General features: G+C 34.5%; 3 protein-coding genes across 3 annotated transcripts; 2 read left to right on the forward strand and 1 right to left on the reverse strand.

The window, feature by feature from the left end:
* Window positions 1–423: 423 nt before the first annotated feature.
* On the forward strand, window positions 424–7612 carry LOC130825025 (T-complex protein 1 subunit theta). The gene is made up of 13 exons (XM_057690052.1): window positions 424–780; window positions 1519–1781; window positions 1882–2028; window positions 2112–2273; window positions 3503–3580; window positions 4069–4202; window positions 4839–4911; window positions 4988–5065; window positions 5206–5328; window positions 5415–5509; window positions 6288–6497; window positions 6716–6773; window positions 7243–7612. Exons 1-13 carry the CDS (start codon window positions 633–635, stop codon window positions 7318–7320), a joined length of 1647 nt encoding a protein of 548 aa, XP_057546035.1. The 5' UTR covers window positions 424–632; the 3' UTR covers window positions 7321–7612.
* A 1148-nt stretch (window positions 7613–8760) lies between these two features.
* On the forward strand, window positions 8761–10918 carry LOC130825816 (protein NDH-DEPENDENT CYCLIC ELECTRON FLOW 5). The gene is made up of 3 exons (XM_057691248.1): window positions 8761–9282; window positions 10024–10467; window positions 10545–10918. The coding sequence occupies exons 1-3, from the start codon at window positions 8803–8805 to the stop codon at window positions 10737–10739; spliced, it is 1119 nt and encodes a 372-aa protein (XP_057547231.1). The 5' UTR covers window positions 8761–8802; the 3' UTR covers window positions 10740–10918.
* Window positions 10919–11244: 326 nt separating this feature from the next.
* LOC130825815 (protein SINE1-like) lies at window positions 11245–15462 on the reverse strand. Its single transcript, XM_057691247.1, has 3 exons — window positions 15142–15462; window positions 12740–14199; window positions 11245–11888 (listed from the first exon to the last, which is right to left on the reverse strand). Exons 2-3 carry the CDS (start codon window positions 14189–14191, stop codon window positions 11385–11387), a joined length of 1956 nt encoding a protein of 651 aa, XP_057547230.1. The 5' UTR covers window positions 14192–14199; window positions 15142–15462; the 3' UTR covers window positions 11245–11384.
* Between the last annotated feature and the right edge of the window lie 1356 nt (window positions 15463–16818).

The raw sequence follows: 16818 nt of genomic DNA on the forward strand, positions 1-16818 counted from the left end.
ATCCAACTAGTTTAATTAGTTAACAACTTTAGATGATAAACATTTGTCGAACAATCCATACCAAATTTGGATGACAATTCAAAATTGTCATTTTCTCTTTAGACACCGAAAGTAGGATTATAATTTATTTAGTCTCATTTCCTTATAAAGGTAACATATCATAAAAGAAAATATCATTAGCAAACCCAAAATAATAAAGCATGTACTTATAACTTATTAGTTGCAGTAGTTATAGTTACATGTATTCAAAACAGACTTACTCGATATTATAACCGAATTTCGATTTGATCTGTCATAAAAAATGAATTAACAATTATGTAAAAACAACATAAATACAAAACTCAATTTTAAATTAACCTGAAACATCTGATCCAAATAAATAACCCGAATGAACACCTAGTTGCTCTATTAGGGTTGGCCATGTTTGGGGAACTATAATAAAAATAAAAATAAAAAAAGAAGAAGAGAAAGCAAACGAAGTTCTAGCTTTCTAGGGCTTTCTATTTTTCACTCTTAACATCCAACAGGAATTCCCAGACCTATATTCAAACTTCTACTTCCATAACCAGACTCCATTTTCTCTCTTACTAAACTCATTTACAGTCAAGAACTTTCTCTTGAATCTCTCAATAATGGGGTTTAATTTACAACCATATGGCATACAATCGATGTTGAAAGAAGGGCATCGCCATCTTTCTGGACTCGATGAAGCCGTCCTTAAAAATGTCGATGCTTGCAAAGAACTTTCCGACATCACTCGTACTTCTCTTGGTCCAAATGGTATATTTCCTTCTCGTTCTCATTTTCAGATCACGTCTTTTCGATGGGTTGTTGCCTATTTTGCTGAATTTTATAACTTTTCGTTATAGTTTCGTGTTGGTGAATGATTTTTCTTGTTTTAATCCGTTTCATTTTTCTGGGGTTCGTTGTGTTTTTGAAAGTTTCAAGTTTTAAATTTAGGGTTTGGTTCATTTGGCTGGAATCATCTTGATATTAAGATTTGAGAGTGATTCGAGGAGATATTTCCTGTTGCTTATTATTTGGTGTTTTTGAATGTTTTTCCTGCTTATTTTTTGTGTTAATTTTTCTGGGTTTGTTGTTTGTAGAGAGTTTTGGGTGTTAGGATTGCGGGTTTGGTTCAATTAGCTTGAATAATCTTGGTATTGAGATTTGAGAGTGTTTTGAGCACATATTAGTTGTTGCTTATGGATATTTATGGATCCGTAATCGGTGTTATTATGCAACTCCAAATAGGAGAAATTTGATTCCAAAATAAAATGCTCACTTCTGGATTAACTTCATTGATCCAAGGGTGACTAGCAGTGGTGGAATTAGAAAATTTCTCTTGTGGATCACACTGATATTGCAAATTTAAGTGGATTCAATTGACCCCACAAACATGTATGTAACTCTGCTACTAGTAACAAGAGCAAAAGTTCGTAATGTAGCTCTTACGTTCTCTAAGCTATTATTAATGTTCTAAGAGGGAGCCTCATATGATCTTTATTTGATGTGTAGGACGAAACAAGTTGGTCATTAATCATTTGGATAAGCAATTTGTTACAAGTGATGCTGGTACGATTGTGAATGAGCTTGAGGTGCAGCACCCTGCTGCTAAACTCTTGGTGTTAGCGTCCAAGGCTCAGCAAGAGGAGATTGGTGATGGAGCGAACTTGACTATCTCTTTTGCAGGAGAACTTCTTCGGGGTGCAGAGGAGCTGATTAGAATGGGATTGCATCCAAGTGAAATAATCATTGGGTACACCAAAGCAATTAAGAAGGTTTGTTGCGTTTTTCCATGTTTGTTCCATGTGATGTTGTGCTTGTTGAGTGCATTTGCTTGATGATATGAGCTTATTATTGTTTTGTGTCATACTTTAGGTAGTTGAAATTTTGGAAGAGTTGGTTGAGGAAGGTTCTGAAAAAATGGATGTGAGGAACATGGATGAGGTTATTTCTCGGATGAAAGCTGCTGTTGCGAGCAAGCAATTTGGCCAGGAAGATACCCTTTGCAAGCTTATTGCTGATGTAACTAGCCTTAACTTATTTATGTTCACAATATTAGTTCTTTGTTGACATTCATTCATAATATACTTCAACTTTTTGTTCAGGCTTGCATCCAAGTATGCCCAAAAAACCCTGTAAACTTCAATGTGGATAATGTCCGTGTTGCAAAAATTTTGGGAGGAGGTTTGCATAATTCTTCTGTTGTTCGGGGCATGGTTTTGAAGAATGATGCTGTTGGCAGCATAAAGCGTGTAGAGAAAGCCAAGGCAAGTGATTTTTTTTTTGTTTCTGTTGTCTATGAAGTTTGAATGAGGTGGTTTGTTGCCTTTTGTTTTGGGCTTCTGCTCTTAGCTTGTTACATGGTGAGGTTATTAGATTCTTTTATTGCTAGAGGGTTTAGGTAAATCATTTTTTTATGCTGGTGTTTGTGGGAACTGGATCGTACAAAAACTTATGGCTTTCAATTTCATTGTAATCAGATTCCTGTTTTATTTATCTGTTGTTTGCTGTATAATTATAGGCTTTGGGAGAAGATGTAAAGTACTTATCTAAGATGAGTATTCTGAGGTTAGGTGAGTTTCCCCTTGATATTTTTGGGATGTAGGTGGCTGTTTGGGCTCGCCTGCTTGTATCGCTCATGCTGATCAGTGTTATATTCTTCCATTGTATTGTGAGTGTTTTAATTTACAATCCTGACTGTCCCTATGTGATAGTCTTTTAAAATGTAACGTGAGAGTATTTCTTACTCCTTGACTATTACTTGCTCCTTCCCTGAATTTCACACTATATTTCATTGTAGGCTTGCTTAAAAGTTTGACCTATTTTCATTCTAGCCTTGCCCAAATGTTTTTCCATTTCCCGTCATGCCCTTATGTACCCATTTGTCTGTTCACATTTCTCTTCCCAAACCCATTTGCTTCACTTTTTATATGAAAGATGCCTATTTCCCTATACCATCACCTTAATAAATAAACTAAAATGAAATGGTGCGAAATTTTGGTGGTAGAAAGAGTATTTTGGGGACTGTTCTCATTGTTGCTGCATAGCTGAAGAAGACCGTAAACGAGAGAGGGAGTAGTATCTAGTTTTTTTGTGTTAGGTTATTCTGCCTACAATGTCACATGCAATAATATCATTGACGCTTAAACGCCATATAGTTGATGTTGATTGCATAAAGCAAAAAATGACTACTATGAACCTCTTCAAATATTCTCTTCCATTCTTTTTATTGACTATCAAATACCTTTGCCTCTAGTTATTCAAGTCATCTCTGCTCTTGTTTTTAAAAATTGTATACGCATGTCCAAGCCCATGGAGCAGTTTTTTTGTCATCGTATTCTTAGTTATATCAGCTATCTAAACAAAAGGAACAATGCTCATTCATAGTGCTCAGCAGTTCTCATTCATAAGCGCAATGCATAAAAGGCATAGCTTTAATTATTGATTGTGTGATTGTGTATAGTATATATTATTGCGAATGTCTGTTCCCTTGCAGGTTGCTGTGTTTGCACAAGGTGTTGATACATCAGCTACCGAAACAAAAGGAACAGTTCTCATACATAGTGCTCAGCAGGTACCTTAGTAATTAATGTTTACTCTTATAGCCCAATCAAAATATCTTGAAAGAGCTTTCACAAACTGTTGTCGCACGGGCTCTTCATTTTTTGTCAAGTACCAAGTGCCCATGTCTGTTTGATGCTCCAACACGAGGCTTTACATTTGCATTTCATTTTAAACCAAATTATTCAGTCATTTTCATGAATTAGCCGACTAGTCAACATAGTTGATGTGGTACATGGGTCGAGTATCTATGTTTGACACAATTTTTGTCCTAAATGATCCGTTAAGGGTACTTGTGAAATGGAGAATCCAAGTAGCATGTACATTGGTTGATTAGATACTGGTAGCTAAGTGTAATATCAGGCTAAGGTGAATTTTGTGTTCTTTTTGAGGGCTTAACTCTTGTCAGTGCTGATAAAATTGTTCAAAACAAATACAGTTGCTTTATCTGCTTTTGAATTCTGTTGCAATTCTTATGTCATCTTTTTTTGGACATGGTAGCTGGAAAATTATTCTAAAACTGAAGAAGCAAGAGTTGAGGAGCTCATCAAGGCAGTTGCCGATTCAGGTGCCAAAGTGATTGTGAGTGGTGGAGCTGTAGGAGATATGGCTTTGCACTTCTGTGAACGATACAAGTATGTAATATTTGCATTTTAGAGTCTTTTATATCCATTGTTACTTTACTTCTTGACTATGAGCTGAGAAAATCGTAATGGTTTTGGGGGTTTATTCTGAAAATGTGTGGACTTGTGGAAGAAATTTTCTTTGGAAGTTGAATACTACCCTTAGTGTTTGAGTTTTGTTATGAGCATTATCAAGTATACTAGCTGGAGTAGCACTTTGCCTAGTACACTGACAATTAGAAAAATGAAGCTTGGTATATACTTGAATTGTCTGCTTATTTTCAAATGTGGTTTCTGCCAAGTTTACTAGAATTAATGGTGTTTGATATTAGTTTTTGACTTCCTGTTGTCAATACCTTATACTTTAGCAATAGCAAGTTTTATTGTGGAAGATGGTAATGAATACAATGCTGTTTGTGCTCTATTTATTTCATTAAAGTTTATTCTTGGTAGATTTGATGATATTTTGTAGTCTAATGGAGTAGTTTGTGGATAAGTGATGGTGCTATCAATTATCATGTATGTGAAGTAGTTCTTTTCTCTAGAATTAATTATTGCTGATGTTGAGTAATGCTGTTGATCTTTCTTCATGTAATAGATTGTTTATTCCTCGGCTCATTGGGTGCTCATTTTGGTTCTTTGTTACAGGCTGATGGTCCTCAAGATCAGTTCTAAGTTTGAGCTTCGAAGATTTTGTCGCACAACTGGAGCAGTTGCAATTGTAAGATATAAACACTGATTCAATCTACACTGCAGTTGAATTTTTCTTAACTATCTGTGCTTGATTGTTGTGGCAGTTAAAGCTCAGTCAGCCTAACCCAGATGATTTAGGATATGTTGATTCAATTGCTGTTCAAGAAATTGGTGGTACTACGGTATGTTGCGGAAATAGAGGATGACATCCATTTGTGTCAAAATTTGATTCAAACTTTCTTCTCTCAAATAGTTTATTTCGAGTCTATGATCTTTTATGTGTGTGAGGCGTATTCTTCTCTTATATACTATTCTATGGCAGGTTACTGTTGTAAGAAATGAAGAATCTGGGAACTCTGTAACCACAGTGTTATTACGAGGAAGTACAGACAGTATTTTGGATGATCTGGAAAGAGCAGTGGATGATGGAGTAAACACGTACAAGGTGAATCAATGCACTCTTTTGTTTGCTGTGCCGAATAATCATTTGAGGGGTATAAGATGTTGATGTCGTTACTGTCTTATTGGCAGGCCATGTGCAGGGATAGTCGAATTGTCCCTGGTGCAGCAGCTGCCGAGATTGAGTTGGCAAGAAGACTAAAGGAGTTCTCTTTCAAAGAAACGGGGTACATTGCCTCTTAGACTTGTTGAATATATTAATGGCTGTAGAAACTGAAAGTCATTTATGTCTTTTCACAGACATGCATCATTCTGCTTATATTCTCTTCTGGGATTTGATCATAAGCTGGCAATTATGCTTTCTTTGTCTTTGTTGTATTAGTTAATGCTATATGTTCCTCTATTTCTGGATTTTATACTTGAAATTTGGTAATTACAGAGCACATTCATACCTATCTTTATTGTTTATAAAATCACCGGTGTATTCAACATCACTTGAACAAGTCATTTATTCAGGATGTAGCATACATAATCATGATTATGTGGCAGTGTTTGATTTGAATAAATTGTCTTGTAATTACCATAAGTGTTGTATAAAAGTATTACGAGCATGAAAGATGTATACTACATCTTGGTAAACATGAATCATGTGTTTGACTTGTTAAATTCATAGTTTGGCTTCCTGTGTTTGCACTAATATTAGACGATGTTAGAGGGAATTAGTTCTTGAAGTTTTGTGCTGTGTTCTGAACTTATTTGCATCATGTTATTTTGTTTGAATGCTTGTTTATCTGGTAAGTGTCAAACAAGTTTTTTTTTAAATAATGGGAGAATGAGTATTCATATATTATATTTTTTTGTTAATTTTTTTTTTTACATTTTCGCTTTAAATTTTATACTTTTAAAATGTTAGATCTCTTGATTTGTGCAACATCATCTGCCTGTTACTCTGAAGATATTTCCCATTGCTACTGAACCAATGATGTTTTGTGTTCCGGTCTACAGATTAGATCAGTATGCAATTGCAAAGTTTGCCGAAAGTTTTGAGATGGTCCCTAGAACACTAGCAGAGAATGCCGGCCTTGATGCGATGCAAATCATATCGTCTTTATACAGTGAACATTCATCCGGGAATACAAAGGTGGGAATCGACCTGGAGGAGGGCGCCTGCACTGATGTTTCAGCCTTGAGCATCTGGGACCTATATGTCACCAAGTAATATGTATTTCTTTTTTTGTGGTATTATTTTTGTACTTCCGCTGTCTGTTCCTTGCTCCTTATGAGCTGATTCTTCTACTTTATTAATTTAGCCTTAAGTATTGGTTATTTGGTTACCTCCCAAATCCTGTCAATGTTCTGACAAGAGATTTTTATTAGAACTTATATCTCTCCTGGACATTCATTCATCACTTAATCAATGGTGTTATTTGCAGGTTTTTTGCCCTAAAATATGCTGCAGATGCTGCCTGTACTGTTCTTCGAGTTGATCAGGTAATTTAAAGTTCTGAATTGATGTATTTTTTTACAAGGAAAGTTCAATTTTGGCAATGACTATCAGCTAGTCTCTTGAGAGACCGTCTCTTTGAGTGACGTATCTTAAGTCCAGCCCATTAAAGATTAATGTCTACTTACCATATAATTAATGCCTATTTACATTATCCTGAATGCATACTTACTGTATCATTAATGCCTAGTTTCAATATCTTAAATGTCTATTTACATCATTTTTAATGCCTATTTATAATATTTTAAAAAATATATAACGGGCCGGCCCAATTAAGAGACCGTCTCTCACAAGAATTTGTGTTTGACTATAGTTGCTTTGTTATATTATTCCGTTTTAGTTGCTTTCTTTTATCATTCCGTGTTGGTAAAAGTCAAGTTTTCTTTTTAAAACTTTCATTCAACTACAATGAATCAAGAAGTACTGATCATTCTCGGGTTCACTTGTGCTCTTCAGATCATAATGGCAAAACCAGCTGGTGGACCTAGAAGAGATATGGCCGCTGCTGCTGGTGCTGGAATGGACGAGGACTAAGTGATATGGACGAAAAAGCCTCCTTTTATTAGTTGGTACACTTAAGAATCGTCTCTTGTTTGCTTTGTATGCCTTTTGTTGTGTTTTTTACTGTATTGGAGAACAAAATTTTGCGATTGAGGAGAAGGTTTGATAGTAGAAGTTACAGCTAGAAGCTACAAGTAATGTAAGTCGTAGATTAGTCACATTATTTGACTTCCAAAATGTTGAATGTGTTGATCTTATGTTTTGTTAGAAACGATTCTGCTATTTGTATTCTTCGTACTCATTACGGAATTAGTTTGTCGCCAAATGTAATGGTCGTGGTGCATATGTCGATTTCAAGATCTAAGAGAAGATGGCTTTCAATATTTGGATTTTTTGCTCGAAGGAGACTTCTATGTAAGGCTTTCTACACGCAGCACGCCTATCATTTCTATGGATAGGAAACTTTGTTGATTCCTTCGGTAGATTTCAAGCTTATGCTTATGGGCAAACCATGGGGGACGAATCAAAATAGTATATTCAATGGAAAATCGATAAATAGAAGTCTCAGTCTCTAATACCGTTTAAAGGGCAGGTGAGTAGGCGGAAGATACTATGAATAGGCGTATTATCCCGCACAGCGCAGGCTATTGCTTAGGGTTTGATTTTGAGATTGCACCACAAACAATTAAATGTTGAGTCGTCATCTGTGATCATCAAATATTTATTATATTACAAAAAATTAATACTAAATGTTTAAGGTGTCACTCAAAGTATTAATTCTTACTATTTCATCCATTCTTCAAAAGCTTATATAAAGTTTTTCAAACTATCCACTTGAATCGAATGTGCATGTCTTAATTAAAACCAAAAATTTTATCTGGAGAAAATAATATTTGTTTTAACGGGATTAAGATTTAGTAACATACTTTTTTTTATTCTAATTAAATGTCTCATTTGTATTTTTAGCACTAATTAATAATTATTTTTTAGTTTGTATTTTATTTTAAACCTATAAACTAAATAATAGTCAAATGAAATTTTGATTAATTCAACAAATGTAAAATTTGTAAAATTTATTGAAATAATGCATCGACAAATATATAAAGTCCAACACAAATACCATAACTATTATTTGCTTCATGAGTTATAACAATCATAAGAAATTTGTAAAGAAAAAGACTAAGAAAATACTTCCTTTTGTAATGACTATACTTTTTTAGTTTTCATACTATTTAATATACTATTTTGATATTAAATATTTTCGATGCATAATAAAAAAAATAATAAAAAATTAATATAATAAAAATATACATTGATAACTCAAAAAAAATTTCAGTTAACTATATTTTTCTAACATTAAAAAAAATATAGTTTATAATTTACTAGTCACTAAAGAAATTATAAAAATATCTAAGCTAGCAAGGATAAGTGGGACCACCCTATTTATCTTCTTACTTTCACACCCTTCCAATTCTCTACAAAAGAAACCCTTAATTCTTGAACATATGCAATACAATGTCTTCCACCTTTCTCTTTTCATCAAACATCCCAACATTATCAACTTCCCATTACATAAACTTCAACAAAAGAGACATCCTATTACCAATACAAGCAACTTCTAATTCCATTTCCTACCCACAACAACCATCCTTCAATCTAAACTACTTGAAGAGAGAATTCAGCAGCCATGGAGTCTCATTTACAGAGCTTGGAAGCAGCTATGTCATGAGATTATTGTCGGAAAATGGGAGCGCGGCGAGTATACTGATGCCGAGTGGGCTGATCACTTCCTATAAACCCAAAATGTGGCATGGAAGTTCTATTGAAGTTTTGCATACTTGTGTATCAGAAGGAAAGTCTAGTGATGGTGGTGGTGTTAGTATACAAGGTGGTGTGTCTTTGGCATTGAATTGTGTTGGTGAAGATGGGTTTTTATGGTCTCCTCTTACTTGGGTTCTTAATGATGTTAATGGGTCTTCTGATGATTCTATTCAGGTTTGCTTCTTACATTCTTAAATGGGTTTGTTTGACAAATTACTGTTAATTAGGGTCGTTGGCTCTTGGCTGGTTTGTCTATATGAAAGTGTTTACCGATTTACTAGCCGTTAAGAGAGCTATTTGTGGATCTTTCTCGATTCGAGGGAGTCTTTGGCCATACTCCCCTTTACGGGTATGAGTTGTCGCCTTCGTTCCCTCTCCAGACCCTAATCATAGTTTAGTTTCTACGAGTGGGATATATCGGGTATGATGATGATGTTAGCCGTTAAGATGGTCGTACTCTCCTTTATGGTATGATATGAGTTGCCGTCTTCCCTTTCCGGACCCTGATCATAGTTTCTATGAGCGGATAAATGATGATAATGCTAGCCGTTAAGAGAGCTCTTTGGTAAAAATTAGTTGTTAAACTGTTGGTTGTTATATGCTAGAATAAATTCCTTTTAAGTATAGTTATCTCTATGTGTACAGATTCAACATTACTGTCATTTTTCTATACTATATGTTATACTATTTAATAATAAAAGGATTCTAATCAAATAACCCAAATCATAGTCTAGATAGGTCCGAGTCTATGTTATATGTTATTGGCATATCAAATCATAAAATTTACTACACAAAAATGGTGCATTTGAATTGGGAATCAGGGTTGTTCTTTCAAGATCACTTGAATAATCATGAGGTGATCAAGGATCAAAAACAACTTCACTCCATTTTTTCTGATTCCGTCATAAAATACAGGTGGAAATAGTAAGCCAAGACATAAGTAAAATGGTTGAAGTGAAGTACAACATAACTCTAAAACCAGATACCATGATATCAGAAGTTACCGTCATGAACTCGAGATCATCGAAACTCGAGTTAACCGGTTCAATTCTAACCCATCTGACCGTAAGCACACCCGATGCCACTTATGCTTATGGATTAGAAGGATCAAATTTCGTTGAGAAGCTTCCCCTCATGTCAGAATTTTGCATAATTCCAACCAACTTAGCCAAACGCAAAGACACTAGTCCTAGTCGGTCATGGCCTCTATCATCGGTTAAGGACTTATTCGCAAAAAGGGACGTTAAGGAAACAAACAAGGACAATATAGGTGAAGAGGATGACAACTACAAGCATTTATCGGAAGATATGAGTAGAATATATACAAGTGCACCTCGAAACTTCACTATAATAGACAGGGTACAGTTTTTATCTTGTTACTTCTATAACCAAGTTCAAACGCTTGACGAGGGACTAATATTTTTGAAATTGTGTAGGGTAAAAGAAACTCGGTAATGGTTGGAAGTAAGGGCTTTGAAGAACTATACATGTATAGTCCAGGCTCGAGCCACGAAAGCTATGGCAAGTATGCGTACATATGCGTAGGGCAATCGGCTGTTCTAAAACCTATAAGGTTAGGTCCTGAACGTTTATGGAGAGGAGAGCAGCACTTGCATAATCCTAATCTTTGAACACTACAGAGCTTATTGGGTTTTCTGTGTTGTAAAAATTATTTTCTTTTATCGAAAATATACTAAACAGCCTCTTTGTACGGCAAGCTTATAGTAAGAGATCCACCTCAACTATGGAGTCTCGAGGTAGCTAGGTGGTATTTTCTTCTAATATTTATAATTATACGCCAATTCGTGTACGTGAGTCTCTTTAGTTTGGTTAGTTTTGTTTTCCTGTATTGTGTTCGTATGTTTTGTGTTTTTCCTGCAAATTTTTATCTATTTTCTTTTACAGATTTTTCATTTGTAGGGACCTCATATGTCAGGCAATATTCAAGTTGAGACTTTGAGAGGCTCCCTTCAATCGTAACCTTCATCTACGCAAAGTCCAAAATAACACATGCAGCTTCATATAACCAAGTAAAGTAAATGATTTAATAGGTCGTTCTGTAGTCTATTATAACCTAAAACAAAAACAAACTACAAACCTCCGACTTTATAGAAAAATTCTATAAGGACATAAATATAGAGCAATAAGGCTAATTGCATAACGAGAAGTCATTTGTACAAAAACAATTACTACACCCAACATACTAATACATGATAGTCTCACAAATACTGCTCATTCTGCATTACACTAATCATACTACAATTTATCTAAAATGCCTAGGTTGGAACTAGGCGACGGTTTTCATCCTGCTCACAAAATAACAAAACGAATGAAAAACCTACTGAAACTAAAAGGACGAATAACATTACCAAAGCGGTAATTTTCCTCCCTGAAGTGCTCGAAATCATGGTCTTAGAAGTTTTCACTATCTTTCCCGATTCACATTGCTCGCCAAGGAGCATATTAGGAGAGATATCGCCATTAGCAATGGCTAACGCATCTTCAGTTGATGAGATTGATGGTGAAGTAGAATCGCAGCAATGGTCTTCAAACCCATTTGAGATGTTGCTGGAAACATCTACAGGACTTCGCTGGCAGCCATTTTGATTATAATTGGCAGAAGGGATCCAGTCGTATGTAGCTGAGCATGGACTTCGCTGTCGTCTAGATTGATTGACAATGTAGTTTGAATTTTCGTCAAAATCTTGGAGGGAGCTAACGAGCTTCCTTGGAGTACTAAAGATCTTGATGTTATCGACATCAATCTGAGAGCGTGTCCTCTGTAAATCAAAACCAGAATGTTTTTATTTTCAGGGTGTTCAGCTGTAATTAAATAAGCTCGCAGATAAATCGTTAAACCATAGTGTATATTGATATATCCTAATTCCTAAGTAATCAAAATACGAGTTTGAAAAGCTCAACTTAAATTCTCCATCAAAGCTCATCCTGAATGAGCTTGGCTTGTGCTTGAGCTAAAATTGATGTTTTAGCAAACCAAGTCAAGTATTGAATCAACGCAACTCATAGTCTCACATCATTACACCCATGGTTATTAGATTTCCGATCCTGATCTACGATCTTACGATTCAAAAATAGGTGACCGATCCGGATTGTAGGTTTGGATACTAAGATCTTATTCTAGTAGAGTTGTGCAATCCTACTTAACCCAATAAATTAGGTGGTAAAAAAAATCACATAATTCAGATTTCAAATGCATCCTAACAACCTTGATTACACCCCTACCTTCAATCAACCACAGAATTCATAGCATAATAAAAGAAATTAAAGATCACCAACCAACTCAATTCAGATAAACACAGCATCAAATCACTTATTCACTTTGTAGTTCATACGCGAAAACATGTTTCTATAAAGCAAAAGGTTACACTATGCAGCAACCTATGTTACTCAGACTCTTCATTTTGCTTCACGTACCGGTGTACGATCCTTGATACCCGGACATTGGTATGGCACTTAGATACTTCATGTTAGGCGTAAAATTGAACATTTAGACGTATCCAATACTTGGACACGTACCAGTATCCGACATCAGTACCCGAGTCCAAGTAACATACGCAACAACTAATATCGCACAGAAAAGAACAGAGTAGTTTATGTATGATGATTTTACCTGAGGGCTGGGTGTTAGGCTTCTCCTTGCACTGTTAGCTGGACTTTGAGGTCGGCTTCTTAGAACTCCGTTAACCGGACTTTGTCGGCTTCTTAAAGCTCCATTAGCTGGACTTTGAGGCCTCCTTCTGAGTGCTCCATTTACCGGACTGTGAGGTCGGCTCCTTATTGCTCCATTCGCAACACTTCCTGGAGTAAACCCAGGAAATCCATTCGAGTTACTTCTACTATCAGACCCTTTATCCTGTCCTGATGATGCATTAGCTCTATAGCTTTCGCGGGCAATCTCCGAGAAAAGTCCATCCTTCAAAGATACATCAACACACCCATTTTCTTGTTTCCAAAGCTTCCTATTGAAATTTCTCCGAACATTACATGAAGCTTGACTCATTGACATTGGAGAATCCTTGAAAGACTCGGCATATGAATCATGGGTTTGTGAGTCGGGTGACACAGATAAAGGTGACTGACTTCCAGAACTCGACAAGTTTCTCCTTCCACTATTACTACTTCTACTGAAGTTAGAGCCGGTAACTGAAACCTCATCGCAACTGATCTTGGGCGATCTCTCTACTAATAATCTTTTCGCTGTCTGCATTGCTTCAAATGCAGCTCCCTTAACATATGGCATCTGATCAGATTGACATTTCTCCATCTCCTCAATAATCGAGTCCAACTCCGAAAAAATGCTCCTGATATCCAAGCATTTCATCAAAGAATGCAACATCTGAATGGCAGTCAATCGTTTCTGCGAATTCTTCTCCACCAACCCGCAATTCAGTATATTCAATCCACTGCGTATTAACAACCGTGCATACGCCTCAACTGTAAGACTATTCCGCTTAGCCAAAGACATCACCAAACCCATATGGGAATTTGTTTGAGTCGCCTTATCCTCCAAAGCACTAGCAAGCTTTAGACAAAGCTCATTAACCCTTTCATCAGAAGCAAACCTCCAATTATCACAGTCCACAAGGGCTTTCAAACATAAAGCGGCCCCACAAGATAAGCTCTCTTGGGTACCCAAAAGAGAATCCGAAAGAGGTTTACAAAGCAAATGGATAATCTTCCTTTTCTTATCTTCTGGTGTAGTGGGTTCAATCCCATACCTTGCAATTGCAGGAACTACCTTAGAACAAGCCTGTTGAAGAGGAAATGATCCTCCACTAGTAGTTAAAGTCTTGATAATTGAACACATAATATTATCTAATTGGGGCACAATGTTAGGTCCATGTACCCGAGCAAGAACTTCATAGATTGAAATGGTGTACTCCCCAGGAGAGCAACCAGCATCTTTAGTCTCGGAAACTTGAGCAAGAAAGAGCGGAATCGCTTTCAAATCCATATCTTTTACATATAATTTCAATGCTTTCATTGCAGATCGTCGACTATCTGCATCTTTTTCTAGGTTGGCTAGTTCTTGGCGCAAAGCAGGACTTAAATTTCTACCCATTTAGTAAGCTGGTTCAAAATTTTACAAGCAAGAAATCAGTAATATTCAATATCTTTTAAATTCTTCATATATTATTATACAATATACTAAAGAATTTATCAACCCATTTCACATTTTCATATGGAAAACCCACATCAAAGATTTCACACCCCAAAATGAAGCAAAAGAATGAACTTTACAAAGAAATTTTCTAGGGAACAAATCAGAAGTATATGATAGAATTCTACACCCCATTTCACATTTGCATAAGAAATTAAAAACCCACATCAAAGGACAAAGATTTAATTAAAAGAACCCAAAATAAAACAAAGGAATGTTCTTTACCATGAAAAACCCAATATGAACTTTACAATGTGGAGTAATTTTTACAAGCAACAAATCAGTAATATTCACTTCTTTTATGGTCTTCATATACTTCATATGCTAAATGATCAAAAACCCATTTGACATTTACACAAGAAATGAAAAACCCACATCAAAGATTTCACTTTAAAAGAACCCAAATGAAATAAGGGAATGATCTTCACAATGAAAACCCAATATGAACTTTATAATGAAATTTATACAAGCAACAAATCAGTAATATTCACTTCTTTTTTATTCTTCTCATGCTTTATATGCTAAATAATTCAAAAACCCATTTGACATTTACATAAGAAATGAAAAACGCACATCAAATATTTCATTTTACAAAAAACCCTAAAATGAAACAAAGGAATGAACATTAAAATGAAAAAACCCAATATACAGAACTAAAAATTATAAGAGTTAGATTTATGATATCTAATTATTTTCATAAATTATATTCTAAAAACCCAGATCAATGAAACCCTTAAATCTCCCAGAATTTGAGTCAAAAGAAATGAAATCAAGAAAAGACCACTTGTTGGAGCTAAAAAATCAACAATTTAAAAAATTATTAATAAAATTAAAAGAAAGATTGAAATTACCTGGGCTAATACAGTTTAAGAACGAGATTAAAGCTGACTACCGTTGGAGGTTTAGGCTGGGTCCTTAATGATTATTATTATAATTTCTTATTCACTCCAAAGTGTGAAACTTTTTTGGTTAAAGAAGATTATGAAAGAATAAGAGAAATGAAGAAGTGAATCAATTCAAAAAAGGAAAGAAATAAAAAAAAAATGAATGGGTGTGAAAGAAAATGTTACTAGAATTAAGAAATGAAAGAGAGATAGAAGCAGCTGCATTGCATAATGAGTGAAGGATTTATTTAGGGTTTTATAATTATTATTCCTCCATTTGCTCTGAAATATTGCTCAATTTTTTATTTTAGTCTTGTCATTTTAAGTTTAATGTTATATACATATGGTCTTCATTTGTTTTAACTTGGAGTATATTAAAGGTTATATTTGATTATATTACTTTTTTCCGATTCTCTACTAAATATTTTCTCTCATTTTTTCTAATTTTTGAAATTTAATAGGGTACAATATTTAATTATGCGAATATAAAAATGCTCAAAAAATCCCACTGCAAACAAATATATAATTATTTTTTCAATTCTTTTGAATTTGCGATAAGAAATAATATGCAAATAAGAATCAAGTAAAAGTGATTTTAATATTATAATGAAAATGATGAAACAAAATAGAAATGTGGACAAAGTAATAATGACAGTGTTTGGCAAACAGCTGATAGTTGATTATAGTAGCTGATTTGACCAGTTGATTTTAAACTCGCTGTTATGAGCAGTTTGTTCAAAAACAGCTTATTTATATCAATAAGATATTTCAACCAGCTAATTGACCAAATACTAGCATTATTTGGTCTGACAACCCAACCCTCTATTTATATCAAAATAAATTTAAATTGATCAATAAGCTAATTTGTAAAACACCCAATATGTTTGACCGTTGAAATTGTTAGGAGGAGTTTGAAATTGTTGAGTGATTTGCGCGCTTAGTAAGGGAGTTCAAAATTTGAATATAGAAAATGAAAATGACGCCACTACCCACTATCTTTTTGTCATCTTCCTATTCGGCTATTCCTATACTATCCTATCCTATCCTTTTTTATTAAAAAAATAAAAACAAATCATTTGCCAGATCCAATTCATAATATAGTAACATCTCTATGCAAGAGATTAGAAATTTAAAATTAAAATGAAAGAGGAGTACTAGCTACACTAAAAAACAACCAAAATACAAGTATTCAGATTTTCACAAAATTATGGTTCTCTTTTATTCACGATTTTTTCATTAACTTTTTGTTCGGATCGGAGTTTATTCATTTTAAGTGTCTCATTTATTTTATATATTTTATCTAATGTATTTATTTAATCCTTAATATATCTAATTATACATAACTAAAAATTTTTGAAAGTTAATAAATAGAACACCTAAGATGAATAGGATGGAATATTTGATAAATTACTTTTAAAAGTCAAAATAAATACTAAAGAGTTGTTTTTTTCATTGATTTATGTCTTTTTAATTTTTGTCTATTTTTCCGTAGTAAACAACTAACCATGACAATACAACATTGTTCATCGCAAAACTTGGCACGATAAGATTTAATTACAAGGTGCGACAAACACAACATGTGAGTTGTCTAACACGATACAATTTCATGGCTATCTCAACTCCCTAGCGGTGTGAAGTACTATG

Source organism: Amaranthus tricolor, chromosome 10 (genome assembly GCF_026212465.1).
Source record: "Amaranthus tricolor cultivar Red isolate AtriRed21 chromosome 10, ASM2621246v1, whole genome shotgun sequence".
In the NCBI taxonomy this organism is placed as follows: Eukaryota; Viridiplantae; Streptophyta; class Magnoliopsida; order Caryophyllales; family Amaranthaceae; genus Amaranthus; species Amaranthus tricolor.

Coding starts and splice junctions, on each gene's coding strand:
- LOC130825025 (XM_057690052.1), top strand. CDS start 633: ATGGGGTTTAATTTACAACCATATGGCATACAATCGATGTTGAAAGAA. Junction 4,912..4,987: donor CAACTGGAGCAGTTGCAATT/GTAAGATATAAA, acceptor TTGTTGTGGCAG/TTAAAGCTCAGTCAGCCTAA. Junction 6,498..6,715: donor TGGGACCTATATGTCACCAA/GTAATATGTATT, acceptor TGTTATTTGCAG/GTTTTTTGCCCTAAAATATG.
- LOC130825815 (XM_057691247.1), bottom strand. CDS start 14,191: ATGGGTAGAAATTTAAGTCCTGCTTTGCGCCAAGAACTAGCCAACCTA. Junction 11,889..12,739: donor GCCTAACACCCAGCCCTCAG/GTAAAATCATCA, acceptor TTTGATTTACAG/AGGACACGCTCTCAGATTGA.
- LOC130825816 (XM_057691248.1), top strand. CDS start 8,803: ATGTCTTCCACCTTTCTCTTTTCATCAAACATCCCAACATTATCAACT. Junction 9,283..10,023: donor CTTCTGATGATTCTATTCAG/GTTTGCTTCTTA, acceptor CATAAAATACAG/GTGGAAATAGTAAGCCAAGA. Junction 10,468..10,544: donor ACTTCACTATAATAGACAGG/GTACAGTTTTTA, acceptor GAAATTGTGTAG/GGTAAAAGAAACTCGGTAAT.